Raw genomic sequence first — 21833 nt, forward strand, 5'->3', positions numbered from 1 at the left:
AGTCGTTGACTTAGACTTAGCAACTGCCTTTTTCGGAGGTTCAACAGTCACAGGTATCTGCACTGGTAAAATTGGCACAGACGGCGCTGATGGCGTTGACAACGGCGCTGAAGGCATCGACGGTCTGAAAGGGGTGGAGGACCTGATTGGCACTATCGACTGCTGTGGCATCGACGGCTTCGAAGGTGTGGAAGACCTTGACACCTCTCCATCTCTCGAACGATCCTTCGAAACCTTGTCCGAGCAAGGCCTCGAGGGCTCTTGATGTAGATCATGGCGTTTACCTGGGCTCGAGGGCGTGCGAGTATCCAGCCGAGACCGTTCCCTGCCGGCTTCCACAGAAGATGCGGACGGAGCCTTGCCCTGCTCATCAAAAATCCTAAGCATTTCCACACAGTAAGCTCCCCAATCTGCCGGCGTCGATTTCTTGGACGGGCATCTCACCCTCTAGGGGGTACCCCTGAGGAAGGCGACCAGCGGTGCCTTCTCCTCTAACACCTCAACGAGGACGACCAGTGGTGGTAACCACTCCTGGACCTTGAGTGCTTGGGGCTTCTTCCGAAAAGAGAAAGTCGCCTCTTGACTTATGGGGCTTGGACACCTTGTTATGTTACTTAGCATTTATATAGCGCCTTATATACCATTGGTATGGTGTGAAGGCGCTGGTAGGTTGAACGCCCTTGGGAACCGAAGTTCAGGTCAGTAGAGAGAGTCAAAGGTGCGTGAGGGCACCGGATGTGTGCAGCTGGTGTGGTATTCATGTAATAGCTGCTTCTTAGAGGTAGGTGTGGTGGTTGAGCGATCAAGGGTATGTATTCGTTCTGGCAGGATTTATCCAGTCAGATTGTGGCTGCGTTAGGCCTGAGGAGAACGCCTGGTTGTGGGGGTGTAACCAGCAGTGCTTAGAGTGATGGGGAGTATGAGGCAGATGTTGATATGAGAACAGTTATACCGGATGGTGTCATAGTATCTCTGTGTTGTAATTGAATGGTGGTGTAAGGAAGAGAGCAATCGTGGTGATGTGATATGGTGGGTTACATGCTCTTCAAACGTTCCTTGCATTCCAAATCATTCCATGTAAATCGCGCAATTCTATGCACTCCAGTTCACACCATGCACTCCAGGCCAGTTCACGCACTCCAATCCGCACCACGCACTCCAATCCGTTCAGTGTATTTCTAAGTTGTTTTATGCAATCGAACCACGTATTTTACCTGTACCATCCACATACTTCCCGGTACCTTTCACATATTACACTAGTACCTTCCACATACATAATACGTTGCATCCATATATTTCAACCCCGTTCCATCCACATACGCCACCCGTTCCATCCACATACGCCACCCGTTCCATCCACATACGCCACCCGTTCCATCCACATACGCCACCCGTTCCATCCTTAAAACTTCACCCGTTCCGTCCGCTCTAGGCATTCAGCAATCACTGTGACCCCTGGATCAGCCGTTATCAATTTGCAAACTGACCCAAAGACCTCCATCAAATCCACAAGTTGCCGGGAAACAAGCTGGCTCCCAGGTTCAACAGGTGTAGATTTTTCATAATATTTAGACCAAAGTGGATCCAGCTTCCTTCCCACATTGAATGCACATGCATTTAATGCCAGCCTTGGACATTTAATACATATGCATCACTCCCCTCATGGCTCAACCCTGTGCATATGGTGGCAAAGCCCCATTGCCGAGGCCATATACAGGAAAAAGCATTGGTCCTGTGGCACCTGCAAAACAATCCAACACCTTGCCTACCTTGAGTTTCCCCTTTCGTTTCCTCAAGGCCTTTCGGGTCAGACTGATACTTGGAGCAGGTATCTGTGTCATGGCACTCGCCGATGCACCAAAGGCAGACTCGATGCGGGTCCGTGATGGACATCTTGGAGCTGCAGTCCCGGCATTTCTTGAATCCGGACCGAGGTGTCGTCGGTGTAGAAGACGAAGACATAACGAAAACTTCAACAGCAAATACTTCAAAAGTACGAGGCGTGCCGAGTTTCACGAAGCACACACGTTTGTAGAAAAACAGAAAGGACCAACCGGCTACTTATAATATCCGATGACGTCACCCTCGACGGAGGCCTTCGAGGGACATCGACTCACCGCCATTGACGCAGGGCGACCTCTACCCGAAAGATTTCCGAAGCAGGACACTACATGTCAAAGATGAGGAATACGTTAGAGTACACAATCCATTGGAAGCTGGAGTTCAGCATCTCTGCCGGTGGAGCCAGTCATATATGCTTTTGGGGATGCCCTCTGTTAGGCTGACATCCCAGGAGCATCGATGGGACAGCATGTACGAGTATTACATTTAGCTTAATCCAGTAACCAAAGAACTGAAAAACATTTTTATTAGCATAACATTACAACAATTTGCACTTTAAAATGAAAAGCAGAAACCCAAGGAATCAAACTTTTTAGGACTTATTACAGAAATACACCATTTATCATTTTGAATGTCTAAATGTTTTTTTTATAAAAAAAATGGTGAGCAGTGCTTAGTTACTGTACAAGGTGGGCACTGAGCAAATTAAAACAGAACAAAATATTCAAATAGTAAGAATCTTCATTCTGTCCAACGATGTCCACAATGCGGAGCTGTGCACACATAATAAAGTCGCATAGCATCCTAGGAGAAAAAAAAAGGGGACATGGTTATTGTTTTAATTTCACAGTAAACATTTACAAGCATATCTGTCCCATCATTACTGCCACAACTGCACTAAAAGCACTTTGTCATGTCAAACCTGAACTGTTCCTTTTAAAATGTAAGTTTTCTTGGGCATAAAATGAATGCGTGCAGGACACTTTAGACTGTTTGTGTAAAAAAAGGAATGGGGTTTATGATGGCAGAATATCAGCCACCCATTTGCATGCATGCCACCCACCAGACGTTACTCATGGCTAGAGATAACCAGTGTTGGGAGGCACACGCAGGACGCACAATAGATTGAGCTCAGAAATGATGGTTCACTGGATTTGTTATCAAAGCAAAAAATAGAAGTGACAGCACACTCAAGAAAGCAAAGCAAGCGTCTCCCACTTAGAGCGATACTACAATCACCTGGCTCAGTGGTGGTTTGGATTTCCTGTAGTTTCAACAACCCTGCTGCTAGTCCAGATTCCTGAAAATTCTGTCATTTGAGTCATTCCCTGGACCAACCTTTGATCTAGATATGGCTTTTTTCTACTGGGGTGAGATGGTATCAGAGTCTGTTGCTTTCACTTTCCATCACCCAACTTGTCTCTATGGTTGTTATTCTGCATTACAACAAAAAATGGGCCTCCCATGATCGCCTCCTCCGACTACTGCTATTTGGACATGCTTGCCTGGGTCTCGTTCACAGTCTCACCATTGCTGGTCCAACTGGGGGACTGCCCTCGTAATTTTCATTCTCACCACTTGCTACCTGTTCTCTGTGCCATCTTCATCTCCCTAATATCCCTTCCCCCGTAGTACCTCCTTCAAATGATGTTCCCACTGCCTTCTCATACTCTGTCCCCCTCTAACTCGTTCGCCTTCTGATGTTACCACCTACTACTCCCTCTGTATCTCCATCACCTCTTCATGTTACATCCATGTTCTCCTTTTCCCGGACTCGCCCCATCATCAGCAATTCCTTGTGAACAGCCCCATTATTTCTGATCCCTTTCTGGTCCCATGCCACAATGTCCTTCAACCCACCAACTGACTGGGGCCTCCTTCAATTGCAAGAGTGTTTTGCAATTGAATGAAGCTTCGATTTGCTGCCTTTCTTGGGTGCACGTTGCCTCAATTTGGGCCCATTTGCCATCTTGAACTGCACTCTGGTCTCTCCTGAGCAGCACCCAGGTCGCCTTTTCGTAGCTTGTGGATTGTAAACCGAAGAAGCACTTGGTATGTTTCCTACAGTGCCCTAAATATACAGAGAACATCGGATCGTGAGTTTACAGTGTAGTGCCTTCAGGGAGGGAATGCTCAACCAGGAGAGAATGAACTGGTAGGTTAGTATCACACGCAGTTAGCCCCCGCGGTGGTGAAAACGCAAAATTACAAAATTGTGTTAAATGCTGGAGCGTTTCAATGGGAATTAAAAAGGGCTTTCCTGATACAGCAGTCATGGAAACAGCGGCATTGAACCTTGTGCAAGGTGCCGAGTAATGGCACTCCTAATGCTTCTAACTAGGGCTTGATAATGACTCGCCAGATACTGTTACAGCCTCTGGTTACAGGGAGGTGTTTATGTTCTGCCTCTAGGGCTTTGGCTTAGCATAGAGCTAGATTCAGGCTCTCGTAGTTTAGGAGCGGGTCCACAGAAGCTGAAAGACTGTCATCGCTCACCCAACAGAGACCAGGTGAGGGCGGCAGGAGGATGCTCCTTCCAGTGCTTGAGTGCCCCTTATGCAACACGAAGGCAACCAGCCACTGAGCCACCCTCCCTGGGGTGCCCACAGTCAGGCAGAGGACTGCATTAGCTATTGGAGTTCAACGCTACAATTAAATGGGAAAAACAAATTATTGCATTAAGCAAAGTCAGACTTGGTTCTATGGAGTTGCCTGTAAGCGAGTCAGGCAATAATCGCCAATTAAGAATCTTGGGTAATACCACTGTAAGCATAACTGAGCCGCTAATTCTTGAATTAGAATGGAAAATTCAAATTATTAACCTGGGAAAACCTGGGTCTTTCTGATGTATAGCTCCTCCAATGGGATTCCTCGGTGTGCAGTTATAATGTCGAATGCAAAAAGTCGAATGCAAAAATGTTGAAAAAAATGAAATCTAATGTGTTTTTTTATTTGTATGTTTTTTTGGGTTTAGCTAGTAAAAATAAACGGGGGTTGGGGGAAACGCCTCCCGCCCCCATTAAAAAACAAACAAAAACATTCGACATTTTTTTTACTCGACATTTTTTGGAGTCGACATTCACTATAAACCGGATTCCTCATCTTCAGATAAATACTCACTGGCGCAGATGGCATCTGAAACATTTTAAAGTAGCAGAGGGCATTGACCTGGTCTAATGGCTCGTTCCTCGACTGCAGAAGTGCAGCATAGCTCTCAACCATTTGTGTTGCAAAGGCGGGTGAAATCACCCGATTTTGTTTTTGGCGGGTGATACGCCCATTGGAATGAATGGGAGTGCAGGAGGCTTGGTGGGTGAGTCAGCCCTTTACAAGGCGGGTGACACCCGTCAATAGCGTGTGAGTTGAGAGCTATGAGGATGCCCGCAGCACAGCTAGGGTAACACCTCACTCCCTCCACCACCCCTCCCCCCAATGCTCATTAGCTGAGGGATTTAGTCACTTATTGCAGGGATGGTTGATGAAGAATCAGTGAGAGGAGCCATCCATCAGAAAGAACACTACACCAGGTAAGAAATGTGTTCATGTAATCAATGGCATCCTTCCACAGATTCCTCATCTTTAGACAGACCCCCACAGCCGAATCCAGACACCAGAGGTGGGACGAGAACAGAGACTCGGCCATCAAACTAGGTAATTTTGAAGAACTGCCAGACTGAATCACGAATCCCAATAGTAATGTTTGGAGAATGTATGTAAAGTGGCCCGAGTGGCGGCCTGGCAACTGTCTAATACAGGGACACCTCCTTGAGGAGCCAACATTGCTACCACTCCTCTCGAGGAATGTGCTGGCAAACCCAAGGTTATCGCCTGAGCCAATTTGTATTTATCAGTTGTACCGAGAATTATCCAGGTGGATATCAACGGTTTCGAAACTACAATACCCTGCCTGGGGCTTGCATAGTCAATGAACATTTGATCATCCTTTCAAACTGTAAATATAGGAACTCAGTGCTCTTTTGAGGTCAATCGGGTGTAGTGTTTCCCACTCGGAGGCGGGAGGCCAGTCAAATGGAATTCCGATATTACTTTTGGCAGATACGAGGGATAAACTCTCAGAACCTTTCAAAAAACAGGAGGAGGCGGCATAAACGATAGGACTGGCAGCGAACTTACGTTCCTAGCTCATGTTATGGCCCCTAGAATGGTTTTTAATGTTAAAAGCCTCAGCGAACAGGAATTAATAGGCTCAGATGGTGAAGCAAAAAGAAGGATATGCACTAGATTCCAGTTTGATGGGGCATGATGAACTGTCTCAGTGGGCACACAATAACTAATCCCCAAAGGAACAGTACCGTCATAGGAATCCAAAAATAAAAACCCTGCTTGTGTGTCCTCTTAAATACAGAGATGGCCAGCCAATAACCTTTCACCATTCCAAGATACAGATTGTTCAGAGCGAGTGGCAAAAAGAATTGGACTGTTGGGCAATCTTTCAGTCACCCAGATACCTCTCTCCACACTTGGTACAACATTCTTTTTTAACAGCAGTTGTAGATGGCCACGATAGATGGCTGGCATGTGGCGAGGACCTCCATGAGATCACCTGACTGACCCCAATCCCCGAACATCTCAGGAGCCAGACATGGAGACTTAGGATGTTGAGATTTGGATGAAGAATCTGCCCCCTCCCCCGGAGGGGACTGAAGGTCTGACCTCGTTGGGAGGCATTAGGGGCGGACAGATGGCCATCTTTAGTAGATTTTCAAACTACGCCCTCTGCGCCCATCTGGAGCGATCAAGATCTTCATGGTCTGAAACCTCCTGAGCCCACCCAAGAACCTGTAGGATGAAGAGAATTGGAGTAATGCATGTAGGACATTTAAGTCCCAATCTACTAGGAACCATCCCACAGTGCCCCTCATTGGGAATTCATACTTGCACTTCTTGTTGATACTAGTGATGGACAGGTCAATCTGAGCGGTTCCCTAAAGGTTGCAGATTTCAACAAGAATCTCTTGGCACAACTCCCAGACCAAACGGCCCGCTCAGACCATTCACCACAATGTTGTTCTTCCTGGCCAGCTGGGCTGTCGAAGCCACATGGCTTCCCCGCGAAGGAGTGGCAACCATATACCCCTCTCTTATGAGGTAGTGCATGGTTGCAGTGCTGTTGGCCATGATCAGGACACTTGTTCCCTGGATGAAAGGGAGGAGGCCTGCAATCCCCCACACCTTCAACAGGTTGATGTGCAATCTCCATTCTGCCAACAGCCACGTCCCGCTCACTAAGATCCCTCAGCCGGGCGACACATCATTTCAAGGAAGCATCTGTTACAATGGCGGGCCATGGCTGCCAGAAAGGTTCACCTGCCTTCAAGTAGTCGTTGGGGATCACCAGGATAGGTCCTGGGTCTCCCGCGTGGAGACCTGTAATAAAATATCCCCCGATGCCCAAGCAATGGGACCATTGCAAACTGAGCAAACACTGGCGAGACCCCACCCGAAGTCCGGCCTGAGGCAGCAGGGAGGGGCAGTAAGCCATCTAGTCTGAAGGCACAAAAAGGCTAGGGCTTTCAAGTACTCAGAGTGGAATTGTTCGATCATTTGCAAGATATTTCTATATTCTGTACCCTGTCCTTGGGTTGGGGAAGCAGAAAGAAAGCCTCTACGAGCGAGAATCCAACAAGGCTCCTATGAAAAGGAGTCTCAGAAATGGTCACCTGGGACTTCTTGAAGTTGAGGGAGAAGCCAAAACTGTCAAGAGGTGGCACGTGAGAAGTAGATGGGAAACTGCTTGCTCTGGGTACCTGGTATTGAGAGTCGTCCAGGTACAGTAAGACTTTAATCATCTCCCGCCTGAGCTTGGCGGCCAACAGCAGATGGTGTAGAACCTCTGGATAGAGATCAGCCTGAAAAGGAACATGCAAAACTGATAATGCACCTCGCTAATCACAAAACTCAGGAACTTAATGTGCTTTCGATGGATGGTGCACGGAAGTAAGCGTCCTGAGCTCCAAGGACACCAACCTATCTTGGATCTCCAGGATCTGTGGCATCTGATCAACATAACAAAGCTACCCAACAAATCTCTGAGAAAGGACAATTTCAAGATTAAGTCCAAGATGGGATGGAAATCCCAGTCTTTTCTTAGCAACCAAAAAATAGGATACACGTGGTCACTTTGCTCATGGAACACCAGAGGAAATTTACATCTCTTCACAAATCCGTCCAAAGACCTAGAACAATACCAAATCATATGCCTCCAGGAAACTTGGCTCAGCGAATCTTCGGCATGCGATGGCTTCCTCACCTTTCTCAACCCTGCTATTGTCAAAAATCAAGGAAGACCGGCATCAGGGCTCCACACCCTAATCAAGATAAACCCCTACTGCACAGCAATGAGCACTGAAAACATCAATCCATGGATCCAACTAACAAAACTAATGTGTACCAAGATCCACTCAAATGGTGAAAAAATAAATGACATAACAGTTATAATCTTAAACTTGTAGTGGAACCCTGCAGCAATATCAACGGAAGCATTCATCGATGGTGTGTTCCTGGCAATCGACAAGGCCATGACAAACCATCAGCTACCAGAAATAATAATCTGTGGAGATCTGAATATCAAGCTATACAACCAAAATGGATCTCTCCGAACTCAACCACATCTTTCTTTGAAAGCAAGCAACTGGATGAATGAAATTACAACTCGCAATCTCATCCTTCTGAACCATGCAAGGAACAACTCTGTAGCTTACACACCAACCTGGACTAGAGGATCATCAAATGCAATCATTGATTACATATTTCTATCATACAACCTACATGAATCTGTCACAATCACACAAACGATAATAACTGACAAAAGTGATCATAATCAACTCACTGTTCACTCCCGGCCAAGAACTCAGCAAAGGGAACCAGTATCAACAGTCCCTGTGGAAGTCGACGGCACAACATCAAGACTAACAATTCCACAACCAGCCATGGCAAACATATCTAAGAAACTCCATGATGCCATTCTAACAGATTCCGAGAAACTCAACTATGAGTGGATTCTACTCCCTTTCCGGCAAACTCTCAAAAACCTCCCACACATAAATCATCCCCACACATACAACCAAGAAATAGCTGATAGGAAAAAATGCCTAAATCGATCAATACGACATCTAAAGAAAACAACATCTGCAGAAAACAGGAAACAGATCAAAAATCTGAAACAGAAGTATGAAAACTGGAGAAAATCACAACAAAAAAATCATCCAACAAGCAGATGCAGAAAACATAATGAAACTGTACAAGACACAATACGAGAGCGCTCTGGAACTTGCTCAACGACAACCTCCAAAAACAGCACAAACTAACAGCTAACGTTCCGCAGGAAACCTGGATCACGCATTTTTCGACCATTTACGGAGCGCGAAAAGCGCAACCTCAAAATCAAACGCCCACAAACGAACTGAAATGGTATGTAAATGCAGAATTTGAAGACTCCATGCAGCTCATCAAAAACCTGAACACGTCTAGAGCGCCTGGTCCTGATGGACTTTCTAATGCTGTCATCAAGCAAGACCTGTCCGCCTGGGCGAACTTCATGTGCCATATCGCAACTTTGGTAAACACACTCAACCGAATACCAAACTCTTGGAGGTCAGCAATAATTGTTCCAATTCATAAGCAAGGACCAAGAGAAGACCCACAAAACCTCCATCCAATTGCCTCACTAGACCCGCTTGGGAAGCTATTTGCCTTAATATTTCAGAAACAACTGCCTGCATGGGCACTCGAAAACAACACATTCTCGGTCAGGCAAACAGGTTTTACTGCCAATGTCGGAACAAATCTTAATCTCATATTACTCCAACTAATAAAGCATTAAGCCATCAATTCTCGCACTACAATACATGCAGCATTCATCGATTTAAAGATGGCCTTCGATGCTATTTCACACCATAAACTATGGTCAAAACTCAGAGCATGGAACTGTCCACCGAATATCCTCGAGCCAATCATTCTCCTCTACTCCGAAACCACCATAAAAGTGAGATTATCAAAACAAGGAACCGCCACCAATGCTATTTCAACAGCAAATGGCCTAAAGCAAGGCTGCCCCTTGGCAGCAACTCTTTACAACCTGTTCACGGCGGACATTGAGGAACATCTAAGATCCAACAAAAATAATCCACCAGAAATAAACTCTACACCAGTTCCTGCGATGGCATATGCAGAGGACATCTTTTGTTGGACAAAACACCCACTGGATTACAAGCATCTCTGACAGCTCTGAGTAGCTATATGGACAAAAATGAACCAACGATCAACATCGGAAAAACGAAGACAATGACCTTAACCAAATCATTCCCAAAAACCCATATCAATCGACCTTCAATATCAACGGGAACCAAATAGAAAATGTGACAACTTTTAAATATCTTGGTGTCCTAATTAACCAATCAAAATCGGAGGAACAATGGATTGACAAAATCTGACAAACCGCACAAACCTTAGCAAGACAAGGATGTATACTTCACGGGAAATATGGCCAGTTTTCATTTAAACCCATCATTGCCTACTACAGACAGAAGTACATCCCGATACGAACATATGGAACAGAAGCAATGCTGAACACCTGCACAATAAACTGGATGAAATTTGAAACAATTTTCTGGCGTAAAATTCTCCACTTACCACAGTCATATTCTATGTCAAGAATTCGATATGAAATGGCAACGCAGTCAATTGAATCCATTGTACTATGGAAAAGACTTGATATTTTCCGGAAAACACTTACTGACCAAAAAACCCCAGCTATCCAAATCCTGCAAGCCCAAGGTAATACCTTCAACAACACAGTATTTTTTTTTTTTATTACTTGTATTTAATCATAAAAAGATTTTTACAAGACCGCATGCCAATCTGAATAAAGTCCTTTCATATTTCGTTTGATAAGTGATGCAAGCCTTGCAATTAGATTCGATGATGGTGCGATCAGACCCAAGCTTCTGGTGTCGCTTTTATTCTTTCCAAGGCCAGGTTCAGAAGTTTTGCAGCAGCCATGTGCCATCGAGTCTTTTCTCATGTTATCAGGCGCTTCCACCAGATATCTTCGTTCCCCGCGAAGGAGGTGGCCGTCAAAGTGGAGAAATAGGCGATCCTGGCCTGATGAAGAGCCGGACAACGCATCAGTAGATGTTTTATCGATTCAATGTCCTCGGGATTTGCACAGAGTCTACAAGTTTTTTTTCTCCAAGCCTCCTCTGATAGCTAAGATTTCTCTGGTCGGTAAAACATTTAGGCGAGCTTTTAGAAGAGTTCTCATCAGTAAATTGTCAGGGTATTTTTTGCAGTACACCATCGGTTCTTTCAATTTGTTAGTGTTCATTGGAAGGTGTGCTAGAAGTTTGTACGATGATGCTAAATCAGTCGTGTTGATCCAGTCCCAGCATTCTAGTTTTGTTTTTATCCTAGTTGGGTTTTCCTTCCGTTCTTCTTCGGTACATACTATTAGCTGTAATTTTTGTTTTTGGTCTGCAGCCCACTGGTTCATAGTCCGATTGAAACCTTTTTCCAGTTCTGTTGCCATTATTTGATAGATTGCGAGAATCTCAGGGTGAATAATTTTCCTGTATAGCTGAAGAGAGCTATGGTCCACTACTGCCTTTAGAGACAGAAGACCAAGTTCTCGCCTGATCGGAGCGATCGGGGTCGAGTTAGGTAGACCCAGGACGGCTCTCCATATATGACCTTCCAGTTTTTGCCAGAGTAAGGGAGGGATTGAAGGTAAGGCGTCCATGCCATAAGTCAGTGACGGTACAATTTTAGCTTTGTAGTAGTTTATAGCTGGTTGGAGTGAGAACCTTCCGTATTTTCGGTCAACCAATCGCAGCTGTGCTGTCAGATTTTTGGTTTTCGACCATAAGATAGCTTTGCATGCTGCCAGATTTCTTCGAGCTGTCCAACTGTACTCCCAAATATTTGAAGGAGTCCACCACTTCAATTTGTGTCTCGTTGAGATGCCACTGAAACCGCTCCTTTTTTTGATGGCCGTTTTTTGTAAAATCATTATCTTTGTTTTGGATTTGTTAATCTCCAGGTTGTTTTCCTGTATGTACGATGACAAATTATCCAGTTGACGTTGGAGGCCCACCTGGGTAAGGTCGAGTAGAATTAAGTCGTCAGCGTACAATAGTCTCGGGATTGTCGTTGAACCTATTTTAGGTGGGAATGTTCTGATCTTGCTTTGGCTATCCTTGATGTCTCCCAAAAATGATATTAACAGCGCCGGGCCAGGGGGCAGCCTTGCTTTACCCCGCAACATGTTTGGATGGATTTTGATGTCAGGCCTGCGTTGTTTAGGCGGACTCTTATGCAACACGGTATTACAAAAATGGAAACATTCAATGAGGAAGGAAATGGTAAATGAAGACATCACAGAAGAACTGCTAACTCTTCACCCACAACAGGCAAAAATAAAAGTTCTGCAGAACGACTGGATAAAAACTATTCAAAAGAACAACGTCTACAAACAGAATCTCCAATGCACAAAAAACAACAGGAAAATTAATGAACTACCACAATACCTTCAAATTTTCCCAGATCAGAGCATTAGAACAACATTCTTAAGAGTGTGTCTGAACATTCTACCTACAAACTCATACCTATCAACAAGACAGATCGACGTCACAAACTACTGTCGATTCTGCAAGGATCAAGCGATCTCAGAAACCATATTCCATCTTGTTATGGAATACCAAGCACTTTCTTCCCAACGCAAACAATTTGGAGCGTTCTTCCAACTCTCAGAACAACAAATGAACACTCAAGAAAGATGGGCCGCCCTACTTAGTGGACAGAACAATAAATAAACCTATACAATCAATCACTCTTTTCCTAAGCACCCTTTCGGAACTGAAGAAAACATTACCATGAGATTAATTCTAAAATATAAATAAACTAAATCATCATATAATAAAAAAATAAAATAAAAAATAGGAAAGTCCCATGCCTTTCCTTGCTCCAGCTCTAGAAGCGGTTCTACTGCAGAACCTTTTGAAGCAGAACTTGAACCGCCGCCACCATGACTGGGACTGGAGAAGGCATTCTCCCTGGGTGGAAGACTATCTGGAGGCCTACATATGATGCAACAGCATAAGGAAAACACCAAACGGAACAAGGCGTTCGAAGTAATGTCCCTGCAAGACTTCAGGAACCTAGAAATTATTCCTCCTGCCAGCTAGATCTAGAGTCAAAGTGAATTCTGGGAGGAGGTCGAATCAGGTGCTGAAGCACCAAGACAAACATGTGCATTCCATCCTCTTCCTGGTCCTGTGAACCGTCTCTGGACCACTTTGGCTGCCGAGAAATGAGATTTTGGACTCTGTGTAAACTGTCGAAAAGGCCTAAATCCATGGCACCTACAGAAAGCAAACTCGGTTGAAGTGAAAGATTGACCTGCCGATTGCTTCAACGGCAAACCTAGGTGACTTGGCTGCAACCTTCGACTCCCTAAACCTTTAAAGATTAATCGGCCTTTGATCCAAACACATGGAATCCCATGAAAAGGAACGTTGAGCAGTTCTTCTTGGACGTCTAATGCAAACCCCAAAGTTCCCACCCAGAAAGGTTTTCTAACGACCATGGCCATCCCCATGGCTCTGGCCACAGAATCAGTCATGTCCAAGCCTGTTTGTAGAGCCTGACCCACTGGCTCTTTGCAGAATTCCAACAATTCTTTGAATCTGTCCCTTATCTTGTCCTCAGGTAGATGGTTTGCCGCTTACGACACTATCTTCCAGAGACCGAGTATTTCGGCAGTGCATGTAAAGTACTTATCGTTTTCAGGGGCACACTACCAGCCCCGAAAATGTCCCGACAGCATCCAGATGTTTTACTTTGTCTGCGATAGAGAGGGGAAACAATCCTCTGACCCAAGCCGTGACTGCCTAAGCGTAAGACTTTCAGTGGTGGGGTGCCGGTTTGTATTTCCGTACTAAGTCTTTGTTGACTGCCAATATTGAACAAGGATTTCACTACAGCTCTATCAGGTCGGCTACCACGAGTTTGAAAGGAGAGTATCCCTCTGGGGTCCCCGTCTAGAACATCCCGCAGGTTGTACTGTTGGACCGGTCTTGAAAGTGGTAGGCGCCCCGAGGCGCCTAAATATTTCTGTATTGTTTGCCTGATGGCCGTGTTAGAGTCTTTGTAAGGGGAAACCCCTGCGATAGCCAGGACAGGAGACATGTCAAGGGCACTCACATCTGAGGTCAGCCACAAGATCAATAAGGTCCAGTTCTTTGAAAGTCATGTCATAATGGCCCACAGTCGCATAACAGTGTTCATAGGTCTGTCCCAAACCCAGAGGCACACCGACGCCAGGCTTTGGTAGCCTGCCAGATGAGCGGGCATGATGGGAACTTCAGTCTCAGTTTTCTGTTGCGGTTGGGACTGTCAACAATTTTGAGCAGATCTTGAGCATTTTAATTCGGAAATGATCCCAGTCTTTGGCTAATGAAGCCACCATAGTTGACATTACCTGTCTGGAGTCCAAAGACCCACTGCTCATCCCACCGACATTTGTGATTCCTTCTCTTTTTGGGAAAGAGGAAGAATAGCACTACTGCTCCTAGAGTGGGAACTCTTGGGGTCTTTTGTTGTTGTTTTCTTTTAACCTTTGCTTTTTCCAGAAGGGTCTTTTTTTCAGGTATGGGAAGTTTCAATGTCCTCCCCACCCCTGATGATCGGCTTCTGGAGGGGGATCTCTCAACTTAGCCAGATTGCCCACGGATAGTTTGGTCTCTTCAGCCTGTTCCCTATGCACCTTTGGATTTATCGGCTGACAGGTATCGCACTCCGAGACCTTGTGCTCCACCCCCAAATGCCATACAATTGTGTAGGGATCTGTAATCAACATCTTCGAAGTGCAGTCCCTGCAACACATGAACCACAAAGCTTTCAAAGACGACATGGTCTGAGAAACTGTTTTCTGAGGGAGAGAAACGTTCCTGGTGCAACGGCATGCTGAGTGCATGGGAAAAAAAGAATGTAGATCATGGAGTGTTGTGCATCATACTTGTACTGTGGGCATCGTCACTTCCAGTCAGCTACTGGGCCATTGGACAATGTTTCCACTGAGGTACAGAACACCCCCTGTTGCGTGAAAAGGTTTTTGATGCCAGCTGTGCCAGAGTACATATTTGAAGAGTAGGAATCCATGGGATGTCAGCATCCATTAGCAATAGCTTTTTTGAAAGGCTGAAATAAAGTTACTCACCGTAGTGACCATCTTACTCCTAGTCCATAGTCCCCTTTCCTCCATACTTTTGGGACATTCCGTACTGGAAGGCCTGTTGCTGATCACCTTCTTTGTCCCCCCCCCCCATCCCCCCAGGCAGAATCAGTACCACCACAACCCAGAGCGTTGGACGGTTGAGGAATGTACCTTACTGACAGGACCCTTAGTGGATCCCTTGACTCCGTCTGTACTGTATTTAGGAGGAACCTTGGGTTTTAACCCGGGACATATAGCTCCCTCAAGAGGGGCCTCGAGCTGTGGCTCGTTATGACAAGCACCAGACACAGACCTCAGGGCGAACCCCGGTATCCAGAGCCACAGACGAACTGAGCTGAACCTTAGCACCCAAATGGTGAACCTCGGAACCACGTCCGGTTATGGCAGGTCCTCTAAGGGACCCTCAGAGAACACTCTGGTGTGCCTATTAGGCCCTTGTGGAACTGGAATCCCTGATAACAGAGCTACACAAGCCCCTCTCGGTCATGGAATGCACTCACCTAGCGGGGCTGCTCATCGCCGTCCTCATCCGCTTCAGGCTCATCCCAACGAGGCGGGAACAGAAGACTGGTCCTCCATGCCTACCGCCCTAGGTTTTAAAAAGGAAAACTAAATCGGAGCGGCCGGGGTGGAACAGGAGTGAAAAGATGCTTGAAATACATCCTCATAGGGTCAGAGTGCATGAGCATCTGAAACTTCCCAAAAAACTCCTCAGCCGAGGGCCTAGGTGTCGAAGAGGAAATAACCGCTCATAAGGGACCTACCCCCTCAAACAAGGAGGATGGTTGCCAGGAGGGTCCACCACCGGCCGGGTCCACATAGATCTGTGGAGCAAAAGCAAGAGGGAGTTAGACAGTATGAGGCAGCGGAGCCCATGCACGCCGATCGAAAGAAGGGTGGAACGGTTTACTATTGCCGAAAGGAATGCTCCCAGCACCAGACGTGAACGTAGGTGTAAGGGAGGTATCCAAAATGGCCGCCGTAGGCCACGGATGTTGGGCCGCCATTTTGTCGCCACCTGAAGAGAACTGAGTCACACGTGTAGCCGAGGCAATTGCCTCATCAGGAGAGCCAGGGTACTGGGTGGTCTCGGATGTTTAGTCAACATCTTCGAACCAGTCTCAAAATTAGCCTCCAACGGAGGAACCACGGACAAGCCGGGACCAAAGGGAATGTGGCCCGTGACCACCCCCCTCTTTGTCCCCTCGACAGAACCGGTAGCACCATGACCCTGAGCGTGGGTTGGTTGAGGACAATACCTCACTGACAAGACCCTCTGAGAAGGCCTCTCAGATCCGTCGAAATAGACTTTAGCCTCTACAAGAAGAACATCAGGTTTCAACCTGGTACATAAGCTCCCTTAAATGGGGCCTAGAGTCGGTACTTGGTACAGACTTTAGCCTCCACAAGAGGAACCTCAGGTTTCAACCTGTTTACAGCGGGGAAAGCTCCAGAAACAGAGATCTCAGGGTGAACGGAGACCTCAGGGTGAACCCTTGTATCCCAGCACCCAGCCGAACTGGGCTTAACTTTAGCACTGTGATGGCGATCCTAGGAACAATGTCCGGTACTGGCAGGTCCATCAGAACCCTGAGAGGAATCTCCGGTATGCCAGTTAGGCCCTTGGGAAACCCAGGTGACAAAGCTACAGGAAAGGCCCTTAAAGTGCTCCGTCATGGGGTCCGAGTGCATATGTCTCTGAAACTTCCTGAAAAAGGCATCCTCTGATGAAGATTTAGACACTTGGGTGGGCAGAGGCCGCTCATAAGGGGCATACCCCCACGATGCAATGAGGAAGGCTGCCAGAAAGCAAGACCGTATGCGGTAGTGGCATCCGAGCACGGCAGTCATAAGAAGGGCGGAACAGATTCGCACTGGCCGGTGCAAACAGTTGTTCACGAAAAAGAAGGTTGCCAGCACCTGTTGTCGATAGTGTGGGTGTAAGGGAAGAATCCAAAATGGCCACCGTAGACCACCAGGGAAGGTCCGCCATTTTGTCCACACCTGAAGAGAACATTGTCACATGTCTGGATGAGGCAGGTATCTCCACAGGATGGTCAGGGGATTGGATTGAAACTTTAGCCTCGACAAGGATCCTCAACAGAGCCGTTACTGTGGGGCCTCGGATGTTTACTGGACATCCTGAAGGGGCCCCTTAAATTAGCGTCCAGGAGAGGAACCTCGGCAAAGCCGGTAACAGAGGAGATCCGGTCAGCAACCTCTCCCTGTGCCCCCTCAACAGACAAGACCTTAACGGGTCGCTCAGTTCTGTCGGTGCACACCTTAGCCTCAATGAGAGGAACCTCGGAACGGAGTCCGGTTTGTATAGCTCCCCTGAGAGGGGCCTCGAACCGTGGTTTGGTACAGAAAGCCTCAACGGAGACCTCAGGGCGCACCCCGGTGTCTGTATGGGAAGCTCCAGACAAGGAGACCTCGGAGCGAACTCTGGTACCTAAAGCCTCAGCACGACTGGGCTGGCTATTAGCACCCGATTGGTGAACATCGGATCGTAATCCGGTGTCGGCAGGTCCCGCGGGAACCCTCAGAGAAAACCCCTGGTACACCTATTAGGACTGTGAGGCACCTCAGGGGAAATCCTGGTAGCAGAGCTCTGAAGTCCCTCCCGGACCTGGAGTCCCCCGGCCGGCGTGCCCTGAAAGGTAAGGAACTTACCGGGTGTCTCTTTTCGTTGATGAAGAGTTGAAAAGGCGGTGGAGGAACTCGCTGGACGACCTCTTCCCACCGACGAAGACGAATGCTGAAGTACCCGGACCGAAAGGGAGTTGCAGTAGAAACACAAGTCCCAACAGTGATCCGGTCTCAGACACTCCAAAGAATGGGGATCCGCCCAAGCAAAGCGACATACGCAAGAGGAATAAGAGACAAATCCCAAACTATCCAGCATAGACGGAGGGCTACGAAGGACAACAGGAAAGAAAAAAAAAATTCCTCCCGGTGATGCAAGTGCGTCCAGCCCCGACTGCGGGGAGAAAAGGACTGAAGGGCGATGCGCATGCTCAGGAGGGCAGGGTTAAGGCCACGTGCGGTACCCCACGTAAAAAAGGGGACATTTTTCAATTTGATGTTTTTTTACAAAAGTGCTCCGGTACCGTCCCACTGGACGGAATGTCCCAAAAGTATGGAGGAAAGGGAACGGGACGTAGGAGTACATGGCATTCGTACAGGAGCATTCGAGACTTAACATTCCATCCTCCACTTGAGGCACTTAAGTAATCCAGGTTAGGGGAAAGATTTTTCTGATGATCTCTCTTACTGGATGCTTGATCAGGAGTTGCAATCATTAATTGGTCTTCCCATTAGAGTACCCAACAGCTTTTGGGTTTGGCTGAACGAAGGCACCAGTTTTGGACTCCACGAATTGGTAGCAGACCGTTTGATTCTAGTGGGGTATGGCATGTGACTGGGTCCATAGTGTAAATCCAGTAGAGGCATAGTTCCAATGAGAGAGCGATATTGAATGTCATGGTTTAAATGGCAGAAAGATATGATTTATTTGTGAAAGGTGTCAGGATTCCAGGCCCCATAGACACATTAATATAACATGTTTTCAATTGCAAGTTGGTCTGATTTCACCCACTTCTAAGTGCTGTAATAATATATTGCATTACTCTATTTTTCATGGCACTACCATTTAATCAACCTCCGTAGGATAAGGGCCGTGTAGCCATGCTGGGATTTCAAGCGATGTTCTGCATGTTGGAACACAGATGCCGCCAATATCCTATTTAACCCGAGGATCTGCATAGTTTATCGAAGAATACCAAAGCACAGAATAAGATGCCCAAACTAAAAAGGAACTGTGGTGAAGGTCTGCTGGTTCTTGCGCTCTTTCAAAACGGTTGATGGCAAAGCTGTTCCCAGTATCTGTGGACACATGCCTTCTACTAATCAGAGTGAATACACAATGGGCAATCCATTCTCTTAACGTAACAGGTACAGCAAAGTCACAATTTTCAAGCTATGTGCCCTTCAGAATTGTTGACCTGGCCAGTGCACTGAACCCAGATGATGAATAGGCTGAATAGATGGTACAGACAGTTTATAATGGACAAGTTTAGGCCTGCTGTTACAAACTTTGACCCACGGTAGGACTCCAGGACCAGCAGACTATTTGACTGTGTAACAAAAGAATGTGTGATATCTGTTACTCTTTTAGTGCAACACTATACTCCAGTGAAGATGAAGTAAAGTGCATCTACCACAACGCTCTGCAATACTGAAAGGATCGCAGTACACATGACACCCATTCACCTGTGACTATCACAGCTGTCACTCCTGTCCCCAGTGGGACTGATGCACATAGGTTCAGCAACTATCACAAGTGAGTGTGCAAAACCCAATCTCCGCTGGATCACTTAAGATCTGACAGAAAAAAGGACTGAAACTACGCATATATCTCCTTTCAGGTCACATCTCGCAACTTCACTTGCCGGGTAGCCTATGAATCTATTCTCTGGTCTCTCCTTCTCAACATCTATATGACCCTGTTCCTGGAACCTCTTAACACACTTCAACTATGCAGACTTTCAGATCATCGATAAACTCCTATACAATTGTAGACCGAATGCACCAGATCGCAGGACAGCGTCAAAATTACCACCACCAGCGCTCCAAACTAATAACCCTGCCTGAAGAAACAGGACCATTGCCTCTACCAACACCAAGTCAACTATCTTGGACTCAAGATGGAAAGCAACCTCACACACTATTCACAGGGAAAAGCCACTAAAGGAGCTGCTTCTTTCAACTTGGCACGATCCAAGACATGCTCAATCTGATCTTCACAGACAGAATCCTGGCAGTCATTGCACTAATACTCCCAAAACTAGATCACACCAAACCACCTTACTTGGGGCCCCTGGATTACTTAATGAAAAGACAACCAAGTCAAAAATTGAGTAGCTAGACTGGCATCTTCCGTCTATTTTTTATTTTATTTATTGTGCATTATAGTTCATTATCTCGACTTTTCACACATTTCAAACTTTAATCTATCTATATCTTATCTTCTGAGACTTAAATATATTAACAGTCTTCCACAGCCCAAGTAGAAATCACACAGACCGTCAAGATTCTGCAATTGCAGGCATTAAAACTACCTGTTTCCACCAAGAAAGAGCAAAGAACAAGTTACTTACCCCTGGTAACGTTCTTTCGATACGATGTTCCTCACACGTATCCCTCATCTTTAATAATCGATATCGAGCTTTAGCTGGTTCAGAATTTTCTTTGCACAGACGGCGCTGTGCGTCGCTGCAGTCGACTCGATGTTCCGTGAGGGCCTCCGTCTTGAGGGTGAGGTCATCAAAGGCATATATAGCACGTGCAGAGCCCGTTGGCTTCAGTTGTGTTTTTTTCAGCAGAAACTACCCGCATAACGACGGGTTTGACCGAACTAAGCTTTGAAGGAGCAAAAGCTGTAATAGCATGGGAAATTCTACTGTGGGGTAGGCTGGGAGGGCAATGAGGAATATGTGGGAAGAACATCCAAGTAACTTGTTCTTTGAATGGATTGTCCCCTCCCACAAATTCCTCATCTTTGATAGACTCCCAAAGCAGTGTTCGTTTTGGTGGCAGGAGTAAGACATTTCTCAATGGTTTCCATGAACCGAATGGAGGACAGCTTTTCCAAAGCTTCCATCCTGACCGAGGGAATAATCAAGGAAGTAATGCTTCCTGAACGTGTGTATAGTAGACCACGTAGCCGCTACACAAATGTTTTTGATCGGGACACCCCTTTGCAGAGCCTTAGAGGTAGCCATGATCCTGATGGAATGGGCCCTTAAGCCTTCTGGGGGATCTTTGCCCGCCAGCCTGTAGTATTCTGAAATTGCTAGAATGATCCACCTGGATAAGGTCTGCTTTGTAACAGCCTGATCCAGTTTGTGACATGCATAGCCTATAAAGAGTCGATCATCTATATGAAGTTTGGATAATCTAGAGATGTAGAAATTTAGAGCACTATGTGGATCTAATCTGTGTAACCTCTCCTCCTTGCCAGGTTGAGATTGAGGATAAAAAAAAGAGGCCAATACAATTTTCTGTCCTACATGAAAATCTGAAATTAATTTAGATAAAAAGGAATGGCTTAACCCTCAGGACAACCTTATCCTTGTGGCAAATAATAAAGAGTGGTTTAGCTGATAGTGCCTGCATTTCACTCACTTTACGGGCTGAAGTTAGTGCTACCAATAACATGGTTTAAATGTTAGCAACCTTAATGGACATGAACGTAAAGGTTTACATGGTGCACACAAGACATTTTAACACCAGATTAAGGCCCCAAAGGAGATGGAGAGGAATGGGAACACATTGGTGAGACCCTTCAGAAATTGTGTTACTAGTGGTATCTTAAAATATGAAGATTCCTCAGACGAGGGCTTAAAGATGGATAGCTCCGCTAAATAGTCTTTAATTGTTCCAACATGGAGCCCCAGATTGGCTAGATATAGTAGGAAAGATAACAACTGTGGTGTCTTGCATAGCAAAGAGTCTAACATTCTTGTCCTTGCACCAGCTGCAGAATCTGTTCCAACGGCACAAGGACTTTGTTGCTGGTCTTCTGGCTGAAATCAAAATCTCCATTATGTCATCGAGGAGGTCCCAATCCTGGTTTCTCAGCCTCTCAGAAACCATGTGTGAAGGCTGAGAGTCTTGACCTCTGGATGGAGTACCCGACCCTCCTCTTTTGAGAGAAGGTCCTCTTTTTGTGGAAGAC

At 46.3% G+C, this 21833-nt stretch overlaps 1 protein-coding gene across 1 annotated transcript in view; it reads right to left on the minus strand.

Moving 5' to 3' along the window:
- Window positions 1-2351: 2351 nt before the first annotated feature.
- Window positions 2352-21833, minus strand: part of POLR2I (RNA polymerase II subunit I) — a 506951-nt gene continuing 487469 nt past the window's right edge. Inside the window, exon 6 of the mRNA XM_069644564.1 lies at window positions 2352-2646. Coding sequence (XP_069500665.1) covers window positions 2584-2646 — 63 coding nt within the window. The 3' untranslated portion in view covers window positions 2352-2583. The remainder of the gene's footprint in view (window positions 2647-21833) is intronic.

The sequence above is a fragment of the Ambystoma mexicanum genome, chromosome 2p (assembly GCF_040938575.1).
Source record: "Ambystoma mexicanum isolate Mex_15411 chromosome 2p, UKY_AmexF1_1, whole genome shotgun sequence".
In the NCBI taxonomy this organism is placed as follows: Eukaryota; Metazoa; Chordata; class Amphibia; order Caudata; family Ambystomatidae; genus Ambystoma; species Ambystoma mexicanum.